Source organism: Wasmannia auropunctata, unplaced genomic scaffold (genome assembly GCF_000956235.1).
Source record: "Wasmannia auropunctata unplaced genomic scaffold, wasmannia.A_1.0 LD336046.1, whole genome shotgun sequence".
Lineage (NCBI taxonomy): Eukaryota > Metazoa > Arthropoda > Insecta > Hymenoptera > Formicidae > Wasmannia > Wasmannia auropunctata.
The window spans coordinates 130,958-156,006 of record NW_012026844.1 but is presented as its reverse complement, the minus strand read 5'-3'; the positions used below and the strand labels follow the sequence as shown (position 1 = coordinate 156,006).

Sequence of the window (25,049 nt, the reverse complement as noted above, 5' to 3'; positions counted from 1 at the left end):
TCCTTCGAGAAAGGAGGAAATAGAATCGACATCGCTTCGAACGCTGCATTTATTTAATGATCGTGTGATTTCGGTTGAACTGCGGATTGCAGGCGCCGGATTACTGCGAGTTTTCTTCATCGGTCGCCCCGCATAGCTCTTTGCTTTCAAGAAAATTAAATTTCTACTCTGATAAATTATCCGGCCTTTCCAACACTTTTCTATCATCTCCCGCTGCTCGACGTTTCGCGTCGCGTTCCGCTTTCGTGCATTTTCAGATACCAATTACGTTATTGCTTCATATTATTTCATCACCCCGCATTTTGCAGGCCGGGTTTGTATACCTATATATTTCCCATTTTCATTACTCCATTATACATTAGCAGTAGCTATTAAAATAAAACCAATTTTCCCACTCATTGTTATTTTTATACGTGTTATATACGTGTTATTATACGTGTAATTCCAAAGCGAATGAATGAATATTTTCACAATAATTCGCTTTACTGCGAATGCTGTATCGCGAATAATCTAAAAGCGCATCCGCCGTTCTCACATAATTGACTCTCCCAAATTGAATTGAAACTATCGCTTCGCGATACCGACGTTAAAGGTCTCGAAATGGTTTCGCCATTAACCTACTTGCCGCAGCAAAACCGATACAAGCGAATCGAGTGTAGCACGTAATCCAATGACCTGCTCCAACGAGAACATAAATATTTCCAAATTCTGCCGACCATCGGTAGATGCATTGTAACATTGAAATATTTATTACGTAATTATTCTATTAACGCCAATTGTGTTGTGATAATACTACAATTTCAAACGCAATATTTTCAATTACGATATTATACAACCGAAAGATAGGTGGTCACATGCATATAAAAATGTAGTAACTTTGGTATGCGTATGCGTATGTATGTGTGAGAAAGAGAAAGGAAGAGAGAGAGAAACTCTGGGGAAATCATAACATCTATTACTCACGACAGATCGTCTCAAAAGACAAAAAAAAAACGTTTTATGCATCTGTCAACGACTAGTGCGTATCTTGCTCACTACATTATCTTTAATCTAGATTTTCAACTTATTTCAAATAAATATTCTCATAAAAATTCTTCTGCCATTTCTCGTTCACGTTTGACATTGTTATTAGGTGATAAACGGGACATCAATAATTTTACTTAGTAGCCATAGCTGACAGCAGATACACGGATTGACAACTTTACAGTGACACTGTCGTCCCCTGACACTGTCGTTGTATGATCGCGTGCGCGTTACAACGTCAGGGTAAACAACCCTTATTGGCCATAACACCGTGGCAGAATGTCAACCTTCGACCGGTAACCTGCGTTCTGGGCTTGGTATGCTCGTTACGACCCTGTTCGTCGCACGATAACTTCAAAGTTACTGCCACCACTTACGTTTCGCTATCAATGGCACTGCCACTTGGGTCGCGGTGACTACCGCCACTGATTTGCGAACGAAACATGCTCGAGTTAGCGCGGAATAAAAGAAAATATGGAGTAGATTTATTTCACTCGCCTTGCCCGCGCGATAAGGGTGAAATTATTTCTACAAACTGCTTTTAGTTAATTACTTGCATATATAGCCCGAGTAATCTAGATTCTAGCACCTGCGAGGCGAAATTGTGATAACGGCTATGTGAAATAATGTTAACGTGATACTATTATTATAGCGCCCCTCTATGTCGTTGCTTTACAGCGTAATTAATATCAAGAATGATATAAATCATGATTAAAAAGAGGAAGATAGAAGTGATTTTAAGAGTATGCGTTTTTTTATAAATTTTCCTTCTTTCAAGAGAATATTAAAATAATTTTTTTTATAAACTGTATAATATATTTTCTACCAGCTGTATATTATAGATATATCCGGGATTTTGTTACTGTTCTTCCAAATACAATATACAATCCAAAAGAATTTACATCTCTATATAAATCTCTATATTTATATTTGTCCATAGGCACTTTCTCACGGCGCTTCGAGCGAAAACTATGACGGATGAAGTCTAGAATATCCAATGAAGTCAGCGTGCAAACTAAGGCAGAGGTATGAACACGCGGACGGATTATGGACGGTTGCGATGCGTGGTCCGTGTGCGGCCCCTCCACGAGCGAGCGAGGTTTAGGCGCGTGCGAGCTGGATTTATGACCCCCATTATGACGTTGACGTATCGCCTTCGTGAGGGTGGCCTAAAGCAAACCCAAGGCGAATCTAAGCCCCGTGTATCTAAGCCAACGGCTAGCCACAGGTCACCGCGACCGGTACGAGAATACTTTGGGCTAATCCTGCGGCACACCATATCTGCGATAGCTTTAATTAACAATGAATTTCGTTCTTGCAACATTACAATTTGTATTATACTTCTATCTTATCATTTTTATCTCGTCCCGCGGAGTAGACTACATTAACAATTATTACGAAAACAATATTGACATCAAGTAATGTGTGAACTTATTTTTTTATATCAGTGCCTTAATATGTCAAATACATAACAGCGTTCGATAACAGCAGCGGAAGAACATTTTTCATTCCACGTTAGTATATTAACGTTAGAGATGGGAAGCCATTCGAACAAAAGAGCAGACACATCCGAAAGTCAAGAACACCGAATTAACGGACACCGAACTGTCGCTGGGTTGGACAAACGACGTAATCGCGGCGCGCCACGAAAATTATTGGCATCTTCCGTTCCATAATGGTTGTCTAGCGCCGCAATAAAGCGACGGGGGCAGGGAAAACGGGGGAGACAGTGGCGCATTGACGATTTAAAGGGCGTGCGAACTCGCTTTTACGCGTCGGATGCGAAACCCCGCGATTCAATTTATATCCTCTGACCGCGCGCTTCCTGTCTGCGGCGCACACAATCTTTCTGGGATTGCACCACTTCGTCCACTTCCGGGGGATTCTACTTCCCCTCCCCCTCTGTCTCTCCTCTCCTCTCTCTCTCTCTCTCTCTCTCTCTACTCTATGAAATACGACAATGATTCTATCGGCAGCGAGCGTCGCGACGATTCTCGGAAGGGTGGAAGGGTGACGCAAATAAATCGCGTTGCAAAATGGACCGGGCGGCAATGTTATATAGTGGTCGACGTTACGCATCGGCGAGTGTCAAAACACCGTGGAGGAGCCGCAGCTACGATGCATTAAAGGGAACCGAGTTAATGGACAAACGAGATCGTCGGAACGGGGATCAAAAGCGGCCATTCGCGAAGGAGTTGTCAAAATACGCGGCGAAAGTAAATCGAATATTGTGAGCGAAAATCTCGACGAGAGCAAAATAGCAGATATCGTATCGATATTACAAACACCTCATTTCTTAAATCGTTTCTCGAGAAATAAATTCAACGAAAGTCCATTCTCTCCGGCACGACGTAACGTATCTCTATTGTAACTGCACTCGATATCGCAAGTCGATTCCTTCCCGAGCGAGATCGAGGTCTTGAATGCGCGGTCAGGGGATCGTACAGAGCTTTACATCGCCGCGTATATGTAACTATAAGAGTCGAGAGACAAACGGCGGCGGCAGCAGCGGTTATCTGCCGAGGTTGGGAAAAAGAGAGAGAAAGAGAGGAGGAGATAGAGATGGAAAGAGAAAGAGGAGCAAGGATAAAAGGAAATATATATATAAGTAAATTCCGATAACGGAGGCAACGCGAAAGGGAGGAGCAACGGAGGCACGGTGGAGGAAAGGGGCGGAAAGTAGAGACAAGAGGCCGTAAGAACGTAACCGGAGTAAGAAAGATGGGACGAAAACATCGATTGCAGGGGCTTGTAACACCGCGGTACGAACAGAGGGATCAAGCCGAGCGATAAACCAAGCGGCCTGGAAAATGCCGGATCAACGGTACGATGTTTCAGCAAAAACTGCCTGGAATCGGAACAGCCCCGGCTCAAAGAGAGAGGACGGACGGACGGGTGGGAAGGAGGGAGGGAGGGAAAAAGCACTCGCCCAGGGTGGGATCGAAAACGAGCGCTCGGAATCGTGGGGCTCTTCTCGTGGTTTCCTGGTCTACGATTCCACCCAACCTCCCTGGTCCTTCGGCGAACGCTTACCGCGGAATATATATACACGCGAGTACATATATGAATTTTACGTTATGCACCGTCGTCCTGTAGACGCGCACGGAGTCCCGACGGATTTACGAGGGAAGTAATATGAATTAAACTAACGTCTGCGCGCGCCGGCGGCGGCGATGCGACGCACCGTAAAACGCCGATCCCCTGCATGAAATCGAAAATGAGGGTAATTCCCCGTGATAAAATATAACGAAGTTCCACACGAATGTGTATATATAACGGTCGCACTGCTACGCGCGTTGATATCAAGATAAATTCAACGTTAACTAATTACCCGCACGTATACTGTATTTAATATTAATTAAGTCATGCTGTTGTGTTAAATGCGAGAGACAAGTTTCATCAGTATAAAAACAGATGCTCGATATTACGACTTGTAGAGAATAAACTGCACGAATAGAGATGGCCAATCTCTAAAAATATATTCCGCATCGAAGAATAGCGCAATAAATGCAATAATTATCGACTTTTTTTAAATAAGAGATGTAAATAAAAAATAATCTTTAATTATCCCATTTCATCTTATTTTAATATTTTTCCTCTTTTTACCGCATTATACATATTCATAAAAAATGTACGTAATATAAATATATATATTGTATGTAAGTGTGTATGTAAATATCTGTGTGTGCAGTGTATTGAACTCGCAGATTTACTAAATTTAGATGACAATGCAAGTCACTTATCATTGCGGGGGAATCATCAAAATGAGAAATAATTGAAATAAATATAAGTAGGAGATGGCCATCTGTAAAAGGATACACGAAACTTAACACGCATGCGAGATTAGCATAACATCACAAAGTTACCACTCCGTAGATAACTTATCGAATGACGGTTGTTCGTGACGACGGTTGCTTGCGATACCCTGTCTAATTATTTAATCTAATGATTATTTAAGCCGAATCGATTTAGCTACGTGCGACCTTGCGCGGCAAACCGGATTAGATAAGTCCGCTATCAGCTGTTCTACTTCAACTAATTGTCTTTATCAACTGAAGGAGACGCCGACAGAAGCCATCGCATACCGTTGGGAGATGGCAACGGCTACAGAGAATGGCCTTAGAGAGATAGAGATAGTGATGAGCCCAACTTACCGATCAGAACAACAATAACTAAGCTTGGGTGCTCGCTGGAAACGTCAAAATACGGCCGTACTTTTGTTCGCCTAATCGTGCAGCACGCGAGAATTTCGGCTCGGCGGAACGGACTCCCCAGTTCGATTATGTAGTGCGTCGAAAACCATGAAGACGATAGAGGGAAAAGTAGTGATGCTGGGTTCGCAAGGTAAGCGTTCATCGGTAAACGAGGCGATAAAATTGCCTAATTATCGTTACGTAACGTCAACGAAAGGACACCTGACGCTTCGAAGCAGCGTTCCTGTCCTCGCGGACGGGCGAGGACGCGTGACGCGTCGCATACCTCGTGGAAACGGTCATCGCGTCATTGTTCCTGGTGCATCTTTTGTCGTGTCGCAGAGAGGTTAGGTGAACATTTTATTCACGAACATAGATTCGCGTACGATCTGTATTCGCTGCTTACGTGGGAGGCTAGAAATATATCGCAACGCGTACCCAATCGTGTTGCATGGGGATAAAGTTCACTTACATTTGAAGAAAAAATGAGATTTTTTTAAATATTATCCTTAACGGTGAAAATCATTTTTTTTGTATGTAAATATTTGCGTCAATATACATGTGTTATACATTATACGCAATTATTCCTGTACTCGTAGAGACAATGATAAAAATTGGAAACATTTCGATCCGCTTTCTGGATTCTCCTCGAAACGTTTAAATAGTTCTGCGATCGCTATCTCTACGATTGTTATAGAAACAATTTCACGTTTGATATATGGAAATAAATAACTACATGTTGACAAATGCATCCCGGTTTCTTAGCCGTTTTTCTACTATCAAGATTTTATTGCCGGATTTTTTTTTCTATGATGTAATCGTAAAGAGCGATTTTTTAAATTCCGAGCCTGAATATCTTTGTTTGGCGCAGGCCAGTCAAGAAGAAATTTAATAATATTTATACTCGTATTAATAATATATTTTCAAATTTGGAGGTCAAAATCCGCGCATGACACAGATCTCCGTGATCAGCCTAAATATATAACGCGTATCTTTTTTACCGTAATCATTTTGTAAATACATCACATTTGGCCATCATCGTTCGACAAAAAGTATGGTATAACTACAAACTCTAACTATTCAGGTGAATTACTTAGCTGAATTTGTACACATCTTCATTTCTTGTTATTTATCAGATATAATAGAAATTTTAAATGTTAAATAAATAGGAAATTATATGTGGATCAGAATTATAGTATACTTTTGAAATGTACTGATAAAGTCGTGTTAGAAAGTGATCGAAGATTAAAATTGATCGAAAATCTTACTACAAAGATATCGGAGATCTTAATTAATTTTTAAGTAACAGCTGTTTTAAAGTTGATCGGCAGTACACGACAGTTCACGCATTCGAGTCCGTAATTGCGTTCATGCGTACTGATCTGTCATTTGTCATTAATTTTCACAGCCACTTACATATCAGTGTTCGCAGCATATTTATTTTTACGCTCGGCTAATTCTGTCTTTTAATTTCTGTCGTGCAGATAGTCTGTATAGCAATTAGGTAGTTGATACTGTGTGACGAGTTAATACGAACAAAAATTTTGACTCATGCAAATACCTTACTTTGTATTTAATAATTATTTGTATATTATTTTACTATGAAGATTTTCATTTATCTATAATATTTTGTAATATTTAATTGTAATGCTCTCAATTTAAGTTCGTAACATTATACATCTTATTATAATTTTCGCAGATTCATTGCCTCATCAAAATAAAAGATAATTTGACTCATTGATATAATGCGCAGCAGCGCATTTATAGTTGCATCATAGCTCTATATTGATCTGTAAAATACAAGTGTATTTAAATATATCCACGTTACAGCATCTAAAAAATAATTAACATTTCGAAATTATCTTTCGAAATTTCCTTTTGAATTATCGCGTGCAATAAGTTTGTATTAAATTTTTATTCGTCTTTCTTTCAAACGGAGCTACTTAAGTAGTTATATTTCCGATTAATATAATAAGTAATAATATAAATATTCATCCTATGGTTGCCGTCATCCGATGCGTTTTCCTTTACTTCCTCTCTCATTTTACAGTTACAACTCATTCCTCGCACTCATATAACACTCACTCGGAGAAATATAATTAAGTAGGATTACGCGGCACTTTGCAAGGCACTCCTGGTATTAATTCGCCGCGCATTTTATTAAATTACGACGAAAAAAATAATACGAAAGAAGTACGATCGCACGCAAAGCTACAATTCGTTCGATAACGAATCGCAAATTGGCGCAACGAATTAATTATGTCGATTCGATCGGTGATTTTGTTCTGTTAATGACTAATGCTTTAAAAATGACTTTAGAAACTTAATATCAATATTTACAATATAATATGATTAATAAAGTCTAGCATATAGTTAAATTATAACACGATGGATTATTAAAAAATATACAGATCCATATATATATATATATATATATATATATATATATATTTAGGAGTATTTAAATTCATTAAAGAATTAATTGCCTGTAATATTAGAATTATAAATATCGAATAGTAATAATGTATCTTTCATATTCCTTATTGCTTCGTTCTCTATCGAATCGATCATGCGAAACGTCTATTTTGACGAATTAATCGTTGCTTTGATTTGTTTATTAATCGAAATTGTTACTTGTAAGGATTAAGTAATCGTACAGGCGGTCAGTCGTTAATTATTTAAAAAGATCGATTGTGTCTTCTGATACTTGTCGTGATCACGTTTCGAAAGATAATATAGCAGCCTGTCTGTTCGAATCTAACTACGCGAATCTCAACGTGACCTTGCATACATACACGCACATTTTGCCGTATGTTGCAACACGTACACGGCGAGCACCGGGCGCCGTGTGCCAAACAATTTCACGCGTTCCGAATCTTCTATTCTTTTTGTATACGTATCGTATTAACTGTTACTAAACAGTCGATATGTGCCACAGGTTTTGCACGAATTACTTGATCCGGCGAGTTGCGTGCTACTCTACGCTCTGAACTCGAAAACAAATAATTATATGTAAAATGCGAAACAGGATATTGTCAAGGAATATAATACTTATCATCTGTAAAACTCGCGAAAAGGTAATTTACAAATCCTAATTCGCGTTTAATTACTGAATATATTGTATGAAGTATCCTACTTGAATAATTATCATTTCGGAACTCTTACGAATAGAAATTAGTTTAGTTTAGTTAGTTACGCGGATACACATTCGTAGAAAATAATCATAGAAAACAATCGCATTTTTTTTTAGAAATCGTCTTTTAGAAATTGCGTCTCGAGGGGATTTAATGCGATGGCATGCGGAATACCTCGCGCCGTTGTCCATTCTCGCCTCACAAATGACAGAATGAACGACCGCGTGTATACGGGACGCGCTTTACGTCGCACGCAGAAACAAATGTCGAACATTAAGGAACAGGAAATTAGTAGAAGCAGACAATACGATTTTCGTTCAGAGTAGAACGTCTGCCTCTGACATTTTCTTAATTCCTTATGTTCAATTCACTGTTCTTTTTTCCTTTTATTATATCTGAGCCCTAACACTGCGTGTCAGTTAATTGCTGCTATGCGTAAAGTCGCGTGAAGCTCGCTCGAGCGATCTAAAAGGTGTGTCAGAATTTGGAGTGGAATTCTATTCGTAATTTTGTGTGTTGTGTAATACAAAACGAGTCAGAAATATATGTACATGAAGTATGTACTAAAATACATACATATATCAAAATGCATGGCGTATAAAATTCTAAATAGAATACTGAAATCTAACACTAAATAGATCGTTTAAAGTAGAAATTGTAAATTATAAATTATATTATTTTAAAAGAAATTAACCTAATTTTCTCACTCTTACATTTTGTAGTAGTTTCGACAATTGAATTATTGTATATTAAATGTAGCGTTTATTTGAAGAAATATGATTATCTATTTGAAAATAAATAGTAATTAAATATAATTACGTGGATGCAATTGACTATGCGAAAATTCATTTATCTGTAATATATCGAATGAAGACTCAAAACGATAGCCCAAAATACACTTGCTATCGGATGAGACGATCGATTTTTTTTTGTATATAGAACAATGTTCGATAAATGTTATCAAGTGTCACTCTACCATTATATAATCGTATTATAAAAGTATTATCAGCACACGAATCTCGATACCATTTTCAGGAGTTGGTAAAACGAGCTTGATCGGGCGTTACTTGGGAAGTTTCGAACATGCAAGTCCCACGATAGGCGCATCTTTCTTCAATTGCAAGATCAACTTGGATGACGCGAGGATAAAATTGCAAGTAGGCTTTAAAAAGATCATATTTTTCTACGCTTTTATATTAATGCCCAGCAATATTTTAATTTAGATTTAAAATATCGCTAGATTTAGAATATTGCTTCGACGACGAATTAAATAGACATCATCAGAGAAATCAATACATTCCTTACGTTATCTTTTCAATTAACCTTCTGACCCGTTGATTCATCCACTTTTCGCTTCGATTGTCTCGAAATCGCTATCGCGCCTTCGATGACGTAAAAAAATGACGCTTTATCTAATAACATGTATTGAGTCTAACAACTTTAAAAGATAATTAAATTGATTTAAAGAATTAAAAGCGTCACTCTTATATATAGGTGTGGGACACGGCTGGCCAGGAGAGATTTCGCTCCATGGCGCCGATGTACTACAGGAACTCCAACGCGGCTATGCTGGTGTTCGATCTTACGCAGTACAGCACCTTCGCCGCAATCAAGGGTTGGGTGAAGGAGCTGCAACAGAATGTGGAGGAGACGATGGTGCTAACCTTGATCGGCAACAAGTCCGATCTGGTGCAACAGCGTCAGGTTGACGGTGAGGAGGGTCGGAAGTACGCCACGACAATTGGTGCTACATATCATGAGATTTCGGTGCTGCAAAACGAGGGGGTGGAGACCGTTTTCCTGGCGATCGCTATGAGCCTACGGAGAATAGCGTCGGACAGTAACGATGTGAACACTACCCTCAAGATTTCTGACTCCAATAGCTTCCTTAAAAACGATGATATGCTTCTCTCGCCCTCCGTCGAGGAGAGCGCGCAGAACACTAGTATTGCACACGGCATACACGAGAAGCCGTTTACCTGCTGCTAGTTCTAGTTAATTAAAAAAAAAGACGGCAATAATTAGATGAAAATCGCGCCTTGTTTAGGAATCTGCGTCAATTACCAAAGAGTTTACGACCAATTGTTGCTTGCCGCGCCTTGCGGATTGTTTCGTTAGTGAGCCGCTAAATTTTTCTCATACGACGCGCTTCCGTATTCAAGATGCAAATATATATGCATATAACATATATGCAGAGCGAACGAACATCCGCTCTTCCAAGCAACTTGGTATTAGTTTGATCGGCAAGAAGTCGATTAGTTAAATCCTTTTTATGACAATGCTCGCATTGATTTAGCGCGAAAATTAAGTCGACGATGTCGACGATAAAACTTATATACGAGACGAATTTTCCATATAAATGTGTAATAAAAGTTAGCTAGACAGGTAGAAAAAAACCATATTTTTTGTAAGTATATCAAATTTGTTATAGATCTTATATGGGACAAATAAAGCGGTATGTAAATTCAAATTAAAATGATTAAGAGTTATGATGACAAATTGGAAAATGTAGCATTCTGAAGCTCCGTTGTCAACTGCAAACTGTGTTCAAAATCTTTTAATTTGATAAGTTTCAATGTATCCTAATTCTACTTCATAATGTGATAGTAGAAATGTGTGATTTTACATATTGTGCAAAAATTGATTAGTGCACGTAATGATCATGCAGCTTGCCATTAGAAAGCTAATCTTCATAAATTACAGCTAATTATTTTATGAATAACATTACTTTTACTCTATTACTGTATTTTGATAATTTTATACAAAACAACAGTATTCCACGTCGATGCGTGAATTATTTATGAATGACATAGCATAGATTTATATGTTATTAATAGTTTTCGCGAAGACTGCTAAACTTTAAGTTTAAACATTTTTCTTTCAGGCGATGCATAATATTTTCGATATTTTTAGGAAAAATCCTAACTTAATTTTTGTTTATATTGTGATACACATATTCGCGTCGTCGAACACATTTCTAAAAAAAGGTTTTATATCCAACAAAAGAATATACATATTTATGATATAAAAAAATAATGCATTTATAAATAATTTTCCTTTGAAATCCTGATAAATCATATGATTTTTTTAAATGCCGTATCAGATTTTATTGCGCAAAAATTCCACTCTGTGTTGATATATATACTTTATATTTTATCAAACATAAAAGTTAAATTGAGACATTTAAATATATAAAATAATTTTAACATAGTCGAGATGGGATACGCTTGTGCGAAGTTCGAAAAGCTGCGCCTCCTCGGGAAATCTGCTCGTCTCGCTACGACAGAGAGTGATAATCACACAATGACTCATTCTCACTCCAGGCCGGGCCTCGCGGAGCGTGACGTCCCAGCTTTGTCTACGTGTAACTCATCCCATTTTCGTTATGTAACCGTCCGTTTACTATGCATCTAGGCCCATTAGGACGCGGCGGCGGCGGCGGCGTCTTCGAAATCTACGCGCAGCGGCAAGACGCGGCTCTGTGCTCAGGGTCGTCCGCGCGTGCGCGAGTCAAGGAACCCGAAACTCACGTTTTTTTCACTGGCGTAATTCAAACACCGTGATACCTGGTATATGTGTGTATATGAGAAAGAGAGAGACCTTAAGCTCACAACGTGAAGGATTTAGAGGACAATAATTATACGAGCTCTGATATGAAAAGTATGAGGAATTTTAGAAATTGTGAGGTTGTAAGGTCAGCACAAAATAATTGAAATTAATATAATTGTCAAATTACACTATTGCGAATAGCTGTACTAGCTATACCAAACAGTAAATTCGTTTGATCAATTACTTGAAGTTTTTCTCGAAGCACTATACACGTAAAGGCTAATCGTTAGATCTAAATATATACAGACTTCAGAACCGAAAAGATACGAGAGTATACCGTTAGACTAAATTAACCATCCGTTCGTTTCTGAAATGTAGTGTAACTTTGAGATAGATATAATAATCGCGAAGACGCGATGACGCGCAGCTTTCGCACGAGTAAAAGCAGTCGCAATTAGTCGAAAGCAAAGCGATGTCTTCTAATAGCTGGAGGATCGATTAGCATACCGCGCGAGTATAATGGAGTTTTATCACCGTTTAAGGACAATAGACCGTAAAATGGTAAGTATGAGATTGCCTAACCGCAATCGCGCCGCGTTGTAACTGCAGCTCGCATTTTACGCATAAGGAACTATAGCGCAATGTTTTACACGCCCTTCTCGACACGCCCGCGACGCAAGAAAATTGTCCCCCTCCGAACCTTTGACACGTGCGCGCGAGATAATTTGACTTCTGAGGTTTGCCAAACAGGAAGAATTTCATCTCGCCATGCCGTTGCAACAGATGCATTTTCACATTCTTCCTGTTAACAATCGCGCTTCTTCGAGCGAGGTATTCAGGCCCTTCCGGTAAATGGGATAGACCGCAAAAAATTTCTCAAAAATAAGATCAGCTAAAATAAAATTATTAAATTATTTTAAAAAAATGATAAAAAAAACTATGATTTTGCAAAATAATTTTCATACTAAAAACGATGTTAAAAATTCTACAACTGACAACTTCTATATTTAACTTATTGGATATTTTTACGTCAAATGTAAAGTATATACTTATGTGATATATACTAAATATATATTAAAGTAATACTTATCATAAACATATATAAAGTCATAATTATCGATTTCCTCATTGGCAGTGATGCATCATAAGTCTTGATGTATACGAATGTAATAAAGAATCTTGGCTAAAGTTTCCAAAGTACATTCGCACGCGAGAAGATGTCGTGGACAACTTACGCGAGCCACGCGAGGAGAACACAATTCGATTTTGCAATTTTACGAGAATCGCGATCTACTCCGTCCGCCGGGGCGTTAATTAAATGCAGACGCGAAATCGCGGAGTAAAGGAAAAGAGGAGAGAGAGATTCGCATGCGCGCGGATCTTCAAAGGAGCGAGTACGAGCTCCTTTGAGCGTGCAAGCGTCACGCAAAGGAGCGAGTAGGAGAAGATGAAGAGGAACAGAAGAAGCGGCGCAGGCGGAGGAAGCAGAAGAGCACGATCATAATGCCGGCTCTGGCTGTATAAGACAATGATACAGTTACACGATGCTCTCAGTTGTGAGCCAATCGCAAGAGGCACGACTTAAGGGGCCCGTACGCGAAAGTATAATGAACCGCGGCAAGGACGACGACACGCTAGTTACGCCCGGTCCGTTAATTAAAGGAACGAACGCTCGTTAATATTGCCGGAAGAAGACCAGAGGGATAGACCGCTCGCGCGGACCGGTCTTCACTTCGCCGCGGGATTTCGATCAAGTCAGTGATCCAGTGTGTGAACAGGAATCTCTCTCATAGTGATCCATAAATCAGTCTCTGTGTAGAAAGGCAGAAAAAATTGTTTTCATACGACGAGAATTATTTCACGCGTTCGCGTTACGTGTACGCCGACCGTATTTCTTGAAATACGGCTTGTAAACGTCGTTGGCAAGGTTCTCGTTGACAATTACCTTCGTAATCGCGGCGATCGCTCATCGTGTATGCGTATCTTCCGTCGAATGGACACTCTTTCAGGGACGTCTCGTGCGAATGAACCGTGATTCATAGATCGCGGATAGAATAGAACGCCAGATAACGGCTAGAAAGCATTAACTAAAGCGTTCACGTGTGTACTAATGAGGATTGGAAGAGTAAGTCGGGATTGTAATTGAAACGTAAATACACTTTCTGTTATGTTTTTATCGAGAATAAATTAGGCGAAACATGTCATAATAACATAGAATAATGAGAGTCATTTCTATGAAAACTGCGAAAACAGAAAGTCGCATGCACGATGTGAAAGTGAAGTAAGGTATCCTTAAAACGTGAAGAATTTATTAACGATGGGACATCAGGAGGGATTTCTCATTTTTCTCATCTGTTTCCTGCGATCCTGTCAATGGTCGCGCTCGATTGGTCTCACGATTGACAATCAACTTGTAATCGTCGCGAATGGTAAGTGACAATGATTGGTCATCAAACAATATCGAATGCAACAATTAAATGTAATAATTACATCATGCAGATTGTTACACGAGAATAGCCATCGGAGCCAAATTGCCGGACATGGATATCTTTTCCAACGTCGCGGTCGCTAGCATTTCAGAATGCGAGGACGAGTGCTCGAAAAGGAGAAATTCCTGCAACGCATTCGCTTTCGGGTACATAATGTCGTAATGTCGTAAATGCATCAAAAAATTCGAATCACAATAATGAGAAAAAATAATATCATAAGAAAAAAAAATACAAGAAACGTAAATATAAAAACTCTCAGAAAAATAAGATCTCAGAATAATCATATTTTTGTTCCTTATACAATTGTATGTATTAACTCTCTGAAATCGCGTCTTTGTAATACGTGTATTGATTTAGGATTGGCATGAAGGGTAACGGAACATGTGCGTTGAGTGCGAAAATGCCGAAGCCTGAAGACCTACAAAGTCACGCTGATTACGATGTCTATTTACGGAGTCAACGTTCGCCACACTGCGAGCCAGATCGACTTTACAAGATGGGAAACGGTAACATCGGACAAGAAAGAAGAAATGAGACGGTGCCGACTACAACGTTCCGAAGCGGCTTTTTGGACTCGCCAAATATCCTGTCATCACCAAGGTATACTACCCGATTATTAATTTCAGACATGGAACAATCCCATCATTAGCACCTCCATTGTTTGTTCTTATCTCAGCCTCCAGTGAGAAAGATATATTTGTGGCAAAACTAAAGGAATGTTTATATTCTCTACGAAAGATACGGCGTATTAATATAGATATACGATAGAGTTTTAATATCTCATCTTCGTGTTGTTTTGTAATAGGTTGTTAAAATATGCATGTACACTTCAGAAAGAGATTCTTTAAAAATAAATGGATCGAATATTATTTTTAATGTCCACATTTTTTTATTTATTCATTGTATATAAAATATTTAATAATTCAATTTAAAAAATTAAACTATTGTATTTTTTTATGCTTAAAGAACCGTGGGGAATATGATGCCTGTCAATGGCCCTTCGTATCAACGAGGATATATGCCTTCTTTCGATGATGAGCGCCGGATCATCGATATCGTTAGAAATAGAAATCCGATGCCACCGACCAGCAATCCTTTTGGAACTAACAACGCGAAAGTCGATAACAACAATGATCCATCAATACATTCAAACTGGAGGCCGGTCTTCGGTCAACGAACACATTCAGATCCGAAGTACAGTCGTCCAAATTTTCCATCCAAATCTTTCCACAATCCTTTCACCGGTATCAATCATCTGAATTTTGGATCAAACTTTGAAGACAACGATCTTCATTCGTATAAGGCCCTCACCGTTCATAACGGTCCCTTCGAGGTTTTCTCGAGACCCATCTTCGTCTATGATAAAGCCACCCAAAACAAATCTCCGACGGATCTCGGATTTTGGAACGATCGCGATACAACGAAAGATCACATCACGAATCATCTTGATCATCAGCATCGGCATCAAGAATTCTTCAATAGCGTGTACAAAAGTCCAGGAATTATCACGAGACCGAGCCAGAACGAGTTAGTCGGTGGAAATTATGATTTTCGCAAAATCTCGTCCCGTCCAGCTATCAGCAATTCTTACGGCTTCGAAATCAATGACGCAAGAATCTCAAACGGAGGGTTCAAGGATACTTCCGAGCTCTGGAATCCAGAACTGTCGACGATGTTTCGCGGCTTCGGCACGAGAATCACCGAAAAGTCGAGATGTGAGTACTTCATTTCAATTTCGCCCACTATAGAGTCACCTGTTTCTCCGCCAACATAGCTGCACGCAATCTACGCGCGTAATGCGTAAGCTTTCAGTGCAATTCTAGCACCTCGAGAAACGGAAACGCGAATCTCTGTCTTTAACGAGGCGTACACGAAAGACCGGAGACACAAATCTTCGGACACTTGTTGCCGCAGCCACGTCGCATATGTGAGGCGCAACCTCAATTTTTTTATGCAGCAATCACACGATTGCATTATATATGCTCGCGCCGTGCGTTCCACAAGCTGATTATCGCCCTCTTACGTAAAACAACATTATTCCGTTACATTAATTAATTCACTCTTCGGATATAGGATTAAATAAATTAATTTCGCATTAAATTATAAATATAACAACATTACATTCAAATTATCGTACCTATAAATTTTTTAGTGATTTTTATGTTATTTTATAAATATGCTAAAAAAAGATACATATTTTTAATAAATTAATAATGTAAATATCTTATTGCGATATTTTTAAATTAGAAGGCGGAGACGCGTTAGAAAATCTGACCGTAGTATTGTATTGTATATTGTTAATTCATTATCCTACACCATCAACCGGCTCAACTTGGTGGCTCCGGTTAGTTGCCAGCGTTTATCGAGCCACGTTCATCTGCGAATTGCTGATTGACAAATGGCTACGGCATTGACACGGATTTAAACTATACGCGAATTAGCTCGTTGTATCCCGTGACTTCCGGTGTTAGCCGCTCTTATCGGATAGTAGTTTACGCGCATCTTTTTGCCTAACAAGTTACTGAGCCTGGCTTAATAATTCTCGATATATTTCTCGAATGTAAATAATAAAAATAAAAATACAATATATGCATTCACAGTTAAATAATGTTTACAAGAAATATGTGTATCTATAGCATCTAGGAATCAAAACAATTTTCGTGAGGTTGTCACCCGAGCAACGACCGGTTAAAGGAAATTCGATGACTTTTCGCGATTGTGCCGTCACAGTACATGACAAGTTGCACAAGGGAGAAATATAAACGCCGAGACACTACAGGACGCTCGGCTTCCGGTTCGCGTGATCTACGAGCATAAAACGCTTTTACTTTCGACAGCTAATCCCTTAGTCCTGCCTGCTTACTACGAATTAATTGCGCGTAGCCTGTCCATCGCATTTTGCCTGTCCGTTTTGATCAGGAATTGTTGCAATCGATTGGACACGCCGGTTGCGACACGATTTGCAAAATTTCATCACCGAATTGCTTCTCGAGTTATATACCTCGAAATTCGAGTTATAACAGTTGCATGAGGGCCGTGCGAATAATAAAGCCTAGATGACTAACTCAAATCGCGGAAGTACAACTTTACTAAAGTTATAGTGCGACATTAAGAGCTAGGCTGGCTGAAATAATTGAGTTAATTGTGACCCTGACGAATATCTCGAAGGACACACGATGGTATATCCCTTCTAAAATGATGTCACTCTTTGCTGTTCCTTGGCACAAAAGGAACAGCAGGTTGTTCTTAACGACAGAAAAATGCAAATGGTTCCGGCAGTTGGTTTCTGGGTAGAGAGATCTTACGGCGAATATAATAATCTCTTATATATCTCGGTTGAAACTATACGTGTCAAAAAAAAATCGTTAGGAAAGAATCATTAAATGATTTGAGTGCGAAATATAACAACTTCTTTGGACTTTCAGTACGTTAAATATTGATTAAAATTCGAGGAAATAAGGCTAATCTCGATAAAATGAGCTAAACAACGCTATAAAGATGCGTATAGACGCTTGCACAGTTACGTCTCAATTAAAGGTTTACATCCTGTAATTACTTAAAACGACGAGCGACTCGTGAATCAATTCCACGTAATTACAAAAAATACCGAACAACGATGCTCGGCAAAAGAATGAAGCGATCGCGTGTCCGTGAGCAAAGAAAAATAATAGTAAGTGGAATCATTAATGATCATGTAACGCTGAGACCCCTCCCCCGACGTGTGAGCAGTTCCCTCCCACTATTCTCGCGGAAACGTTCACTTTTCTATAAAACGACGCGAGCCCGTAATTTCTTCGTTACTTTTTGCGTGATTTTCAGTTCGCGAAATTTTTCGCGCGAACGTGCGCGGAGTGTGCGGGTCGCGGGGTGTGGAACTTGAACGTGAAAATACTATTTGGGAGAAAATGGTTACGTCTCGCTGCGCTTTGCGGTGTATCGCGAGAATAAATCGCGGTTCGAAAGAGAACTCGAAATGCTGAAGCAAGAATCGTCTTCGCGTACGTTCGCGTCGCCTCTCTCGAGATCTCCGATTCGGATGATACGCTCACTCCGATAAACTGATTCGTCGAACGAACGTGGGAATCATGCCGGTACGTCGACGATGGCTGTGGACTTTTGTGTTAGCCGTAATTGCCCGACGTGTTACATCGAGCTCGATAGTTATAGTGGAGGACGAGTGTTTGCGTAAGTGATCGCGCGGAAAAAAAATGACGTCTGTATGAAGTGCAGAGTTGAAATTTCTTTTTCTTTCTTGCTACAGCGTGCTACAGAAGACTACTGTCCGGCAAGAAATGCTTGGATCTGCACGTCAGACGTGCCATGGAATGCGAAAAACTCGAGGACTGCCATCGCGCTTGCGACTATGAGAAACGTTTCACTTGCGAGGGCTTCAATTATAGGTAATTAGGTGTCTCTAAATATTTAAATCTAAAAACATATTTAGAAAGTTAGATTCACAATTTGAAATCATTTATGAATTCATATTATAATAATGAACTCTTGTTTTAAATCATTTAAAAAAAAAAAGTCTGTTACATTGAACGTAAACATAGTTATATTTTGATGACAACTTCCTCGATGAATGAGACAGAATTTCCTTGTTCTAGATATATTTTTATGATTTTTAATTAAATATCCATATTTCAGTAAATTCCTTCGCAAGATAGCCAAAAAGATCACGTACAGTTAAACGCGATTATTCACGCTTGGAGTCTTTCAATGATTTTACGCGTTTCTATATATATATATACACATGCGTATATATCTAGGGTACCTATTATCAGATGCACACGCAAAATGCAATATGTACATATGCATGACCCACCGTGCGATTGCATCACGGACAATTTGATCATCACAATCTGTGACACGCTTCTCCGTTGAGGAGAACTATCATGCACGCGCGTCGGGAAAGTTACCGCCAGTTTTCCATCATTCGATTACTCTAAAAGAAAAACCGCTAAAGCCGTTAATAATAAATAATTCAAATTGATGACGAATTTATTCATCACTGAGCAATCGCGATTTTGTCATGCAAAAAGACGCACTGGACATGGAACGAGGGGAATGTGCGAGATGACATCGGTACCTTATTCTCGTATGGATTTCCATCGGGACTTCGAGTCGGATCCTCAATACGATTATTACGAGAAGGATCCGAATTGCGTGATAAACACGCCTGAGGCGCGACCATCCTGGTGGAACCAACCGTCCAGACCTGGTCAATCCTACGGTCAACCTTATTATCCCAAAAGGCCAGATACAAGGTACGGTGATTTAAAAAATTTGCCTATCGATAATACAAAATTAATACGTACTACATTACATCGAAGTCGATCAGTACGAACAGTCCTTGAGAAACGGAATTATTTCTGTCAATTAATTCATTTTTACGAAAGGAAGGTAATTCACAACAAAGACGAAAGACGCTCGTTTCTCGGAAGCAGTTCAGCATTGTATTCATTTAACCGATCGCTCAAGCGTGAATTTAATGTGTGCGCTTCTTTTTTTTTCTTTTATTCATCATTCAGATATAAATTCCGCTTCTAATTTATTTGACGCAAATTTAACGCAAGACCCTACGCACCGGATCGACGCCCTTAAACGAAGTGCCACGGCCACTGGATTACGATCGACGGCCCTTGAAGGAAATTCCACGACCGATCGATTTCGATCGGCGTCCTTTGAACGAGATTCCACGGCCTTTGGATCACAGACCTGCGGACCAAGATCGGCGGCCACCAATTGCCTACGGATATCCTCATCGCGGACTGTATGACGACGCGTTTGATCGAAGAGATTATCCCGATTCAATACGGGGTGGATATCCGGCAACGAGATCGGAAGATCGATTTGTCTATAGTATCCAATTTCCGTCCAGACGACCAACCGACGACGATTTTTATAATAACAGGAACCCATGGGCGCGATATCCGAATAGAAGGATCGATCATGACATAGGTAATATTTTAAATATTTTAACGTTGATCTGACAGGATTTTTTTAATAAAGAATTCTTACAACGCATAAAGTTGTATACAGACCATGTAAACACGCGAACGAACACGAATGAACAATTGGCCACGATGAGAACACGCGGCGCGTCATTCGCACTCGCTGAAATAAATTATTCATTAGTGTTTGTTTCGCGCTCGTTTGCTCGATTCCGCTTTATTGTTCACATAATACATTCGTCATGTCGCAGGCACGAACGAAATCGGCTCGTATTTGCCAGATTATCGAAAGGATCGCGACTGGGGTTCTTACGGCACCGTTTACGGCGGCTCTTACGGCTACGACACGAATTACGTGGGGAAGTTTGACGTGCCGAAGTATTATCCGAAATCGCAGCCTAAACCATCGCGTCCCTACGACAGCGATCAATTCTACGGCGAGTTTTACAATTACGGCGGCGCGTTCGGATACGGTGACAATTACATACCGGCCAGCCAGGATTCGCTTTACGGCGGAACCGGAAGAAGCGAGGAGTGCTCCGTTCGGGCTGGCGCGGGATTCAGGCTCAGCAGAGGAGTCGTTCGGAAGACGTATCTGACGGCAAATCTGGATCAGTGCGAGAGCCTGTGCATCAGCGAGAAGAGCTACGACTGCATGAGTTTTAGCTACAGGTATATTTTAATAACTTATAATGGGAAAATTGTGATAACGATTGCTTTCAATAGTGTGACAATATTTGACATCGAATTAATAATATGACATATTAATTTAATTTGAGATATTACAATTGGACAGATATAATGTAGCACCAACGGACCCTACGGACAATTGTCTTCTCAGCGACATTTCATACAAAGATCTGAATTTTTACATTGACCTCGAGCCGGATCGTGATTACGATATTTACGCCATGATCGCCAATTCAAGAACATGCACGAGAAAAGAACCGAGCTCGCATCCTCCAGATGGTATACGATTTCACTGAAATAACTTTATTGTGTGAATTACTTTTAATACAAATGCAATTTAATCAAAATAATTTTTGATGTACTATTCCGTTTTCTAAACTTTACTCAGGGAATAAATAAAATTGTCTTTCAACGAATAATGCAATTTATCATCCCGAGCGTTGCACTACTGCCCCGATTGCGTTACCGTACATTATGCGTTCCGCTTTGTGTTTCCGGTAACAACTAAAATCGACAACAATAAATTGCTTGTTTCTTTCTCTCTCTTTCTCTCTCCCTCTCCCGGTTTTATAAATTTTGCGAGAATCACGAGGACTTGCTTTTTTTAAATATCTTTTTTTAGAGTGTTTTTGGAGAGTCAGGAGTGGATTTGGAATGCCCACGGACGTCGTTAGAAAATCGCTATTAGCCGACAATCTAGGAGCGTGTCAGGCAGAATGCATGACAATGCAAGATTTTATGTGTAGAAGTTTCGCGTTCAAGTAAGTATCTTTCATGTCAAAGTGGGCTAAATTAAACGGACGTTAAATTATATATCTATATATATCTATATATATTGCGATATATTTCAGATACGGACAGGAACAAGGACGATCAGATCTAATTAACTGTTACCTAAGCGATTGGCAGTCGCAAGATATCAACCCTGCCCAAATGCCGGACATGGACGGTGCGGAATTATACGAAAGAGGCAGTTTTGGCAGAGGGTGCGAGCCTTACGCAATACCGTTTTTTAATATGGAACGGCTCAATGGCAAGCAATCTTCGCAAGGAGACGACGGTAAGACATGTCGATAACGCATGCATATTCATTACACAAAATATTTTATGTCATTATTTTACAATTGAACATAATTGCAGTCAAATAAATTGTCTAAATCTTTTCGCAGTATGCTATGCTGGATACAACAAGCCGTGCAAATTGACACCGTATGCCATTCTCTTGGCAACGTATGTGAATTCGGAACAAGATTGTCGACAAAAATGTTCGAAAATGAGAGAAACCGATACCACTCCTTGCATGTCCTACAGTTACAAGTAAGCATACACTGAGGAATTTTTTGATGTTATTTTGAATTTAACAAATTAATACAGCAACAACGTGTGTGCATACTTCTAACAACCATTATAATATATAATTTCTTATAAATCGAAATTTATTTTTAATCGTGATTTAATAAGATACATAATACAAATTTCTATTCTTTTATAATAAAAATCTCAAAATAATATTTATTATTTTTAATTCTTATTAATGCTCATTAATAATTCTTATTAATTTGGTTTGGTCTCCAGGCTTACTACGCATGGCACAGAAGAGAATTGTTTACTCAGTGACGTACCTATAAGGGACTTGCGACCGGGTATGGACTATACCCACGACGACGATCACGTTCTTTACGCATGGAAGGACCTCGATCCTTACTGTATGGTCACTGGTCATTCGCTCGACGACGATCACGTGTTTGGCGGACAGTCGAAGCCACTGCTTCCGGATTATTCACGGCCCGATTTTAGTTCCGGCCGATACCCGACTACGAGACCCGATAATACTTATCTCGAGCCAAGACCTTTCTTTACGAAACCGGGCGGTTATGACGTGAGACCGTTCGATCCCGATAGACCTGATCCTGCTAGACCGTATTTTTCTGGCGGTTACGGACACGGCGACGACAAATTCGGATACGGAATTCGTCCCGGTGGTTTCGGATCTTTCTCCCGTGAGTGGATTTAATAATTACGGACTTTTTAATTATTCGCAAAATCTCGCATAAACTGAATCTAATTAATTTGTTCTAAATCATAGCTGATGAATACTCGACCTTCCGTTATTACACGGTAAACGGTTATCCATGCAAGAGAGGCACGAAATGCGAAAAGAATAAAATCGTTGGATTTTGGACCTGCGAGACTGAAGGAGACGCATACGACAGCTGGGACTATTGTTGCGCGCCGACTCATCATTGCGGTTTCTCGCAAGGATATCATTATCCATGGTATATTGTTAAAGCGCGATATATCAAAGCATAATATGCTTTTGCTCTCTTTTTTTTATATTTCAAATTTCAAAGCTGATGATACTTATGTTAGACGCAGTAAAGGGTCTTTTTTTCATTTTGAAAACGATTTCAACTCTATGTTCAAGTACACAAAGCTGAACAGCCTTTGATTGAAACGTCTCTACAAGTTATTTGATAATAATTTTTAAACTCACCAGTGCCGTTGCTTCCCACTGCTGACACCTTCCTTCCACTCCCTTGCGTTTCTGTAAACAGAAGAAAGACAACGTTAAAAATAAATCAATTGCAGGTGCTACGTGGGACTGTCGGAGGACCAATGGCGTCCTTGCAGCGAAAAGTATTATCCCTATCTCCCGAGTCCGCGACCAATTCGGCCGACAATCGGTGAGGATCGCTACGATCGTCCAAACGATCCCGGTTATTACAGCGGCAGACACTGGCCGATCACGTATCTGCACCGACAACCGCCGCCCAATTGCACGGACTCGATCGCGTCCGCCGACAACAGCGGAAGTCGTCGTTCGAACGAAACAACTTCGACCACGATTGAAACGCCGAGGAGCACCACCACGGTCAAGAGTGATGAAAACACCACGACCTCGAGCAAAACGCGCCGGCGACGGTTACGAGTGCGCACTGCTAACGACACACGGAATGATCGTAACGCGATCTTCTCGCGGAAAATCGGCGCCCAGATCATCATAAACAATGCGACGCGAATGATTCGCGAGAATCAGACGAGTCGAGATCGCGCCGGGAAAATCGAGCGAGTTTCAAGACCGACGAACACCGAACCGACGCTTACTACGCGAACCATTCCGTCCTTCGTGACAACGAATGACGTTGACGACCCGCAATTCAAAGGCGCGAAAAGTAGCGACAGTATTATGATCAAAGTGCCTCTAATCGCGCCAAATAAATCACTGCCAGCAGCACCGGGAGCTTAGCTATCCGTGGTGAACTCGAATGTGTTCCCGTTATCAGAGAAAAGATAGGCTTTAAATCAGAAGAAATTACTAGAAATTCGGAATTATTTAAAAATTGAACTTAAATTTATTTATTTAAAAATTGAAATTTAAAAATTGAACGAGATAAGCCGCGAAAGACAATTCAGGATAAATAAAATACAATGCTAAAGATATGTTCATTTAAGAAATATGAAAATTATATTCATAATCGAATTAATTAACGGTAATTAGTTTTGTAAATATAAAAATATATGTAGATCCAAAATTACAGACATGAAATTGATTTGCGTTAACATCCGTGTTACCGCAGACGCGATATTTAAATTAGTATTTACTAATTTACACTTTTACAAAACGCATGAATGCGCCTAATCTTCTTGGCAAATGAAGATGATAAAGAAAATATGCTTTATCCGCGAAATTGTCCAAACGACAATTCGTCCTACCGCGATTTAGTTTTTAATTACAATCAACTGAATTATCTTATGTTTGATAATTACTTGTAAAAAGGATTTATACAATAAAAAATTATTATATCACTGTATATTGGCTATTTACCCAATAGTCAAAAATATTTTTAAAATTAAAACGCTCCTAAGAGATTGTCATCGCAATAATTACAAATATTGTCAATGTGCTAATTGTGAGCTCGTGTTTTGTTCGCGCCATCTAATGAGAGAATGGAAAATTTAATTTCAATGACGGATTACTACACACACGGATCCATGAGATTCTATTTTGAGGCTGCG

The 25,049-nt window shown here is 39.6% G+C and overlaps 2 protein-coding genes across 2 annotated transcripts; both read left to right on the top strand.

Moving 5' to 3' along the window:
- The first annotated feature begins 5,111 nt into the window (after positions 1–5,111).
- LOC105451712 (ras-related protein RabJ) lies at positions 5,112–11,383 on the top strand. The gene is made up of 3 exons (XM_011692330.1): positions 5,112–5,367; positions 9,386–9,507; positions 9,845–11,383. Exons 1-3 carry the CDS (start codon positions 5,325–5,327, stop codon positions 10,337–10,339), a joined length of 660 nt encoding a protein of 219 aa, XP_011690632.1. The 5' UTR covers positions 5,112–5,324; the 3' UTR covers positions 10,340–11,383.
- A 2,034-nt stretch (positions 11,384–13,417) lies between these two features.
- LOC105451713 lies at positions 13,418–24,844 on the top strand. The gene is given in 16 exon segments (XM_011692331.1): positions 13,418–14,328; positions 14,399–14,534; positions 14,746–14,988; positions 15,355–16,103; positions 18,650–18,788; positions 19,431–19,655; positions 19,965–19,987; positions 19,990–20,349; positions 20,594–21,014; positions 21,139–21,311; positions 21,655–21,793; positions 21,884–22,092; positions 22,202–22,349; positions 22,608–23,032; positions 23,119–23,308; positions 23,622–24,844. Coding segments are annotated over 16 exon segments (4,350 nt in total). The 5' UTR covers positions 13,418–14,216; the 3' UTR covers positions 24,280–24,844.
- Positions 24,845–25,049: the final 205 nt, after the last annotated feature.

Bases quoted from the DNA above. Each gene is read 5' to 3' on its own strand.
- LOC105451712 (XM_011692330.1), top strand. From the start codon at position 5,325: ATGAAGACGATAGAGGGAAAAGTAGTGATGCTGGGTTCGCAAG. The intron at 5,368-9,385 runs GTAAGCGTTCAT...TACCATTTTCAG, and splicing joins AGTGATGCTGGGTTCGCAAG to GAGTTGGTAAAACGAGCTTG. The intron at 9,508-9,844 runs GTAGGCTTTAAA...TCTTATATATAG, and splicing joins ACGCGAGGATAAAATTGCAA to GTGTGGGACACGGCTGGCCA.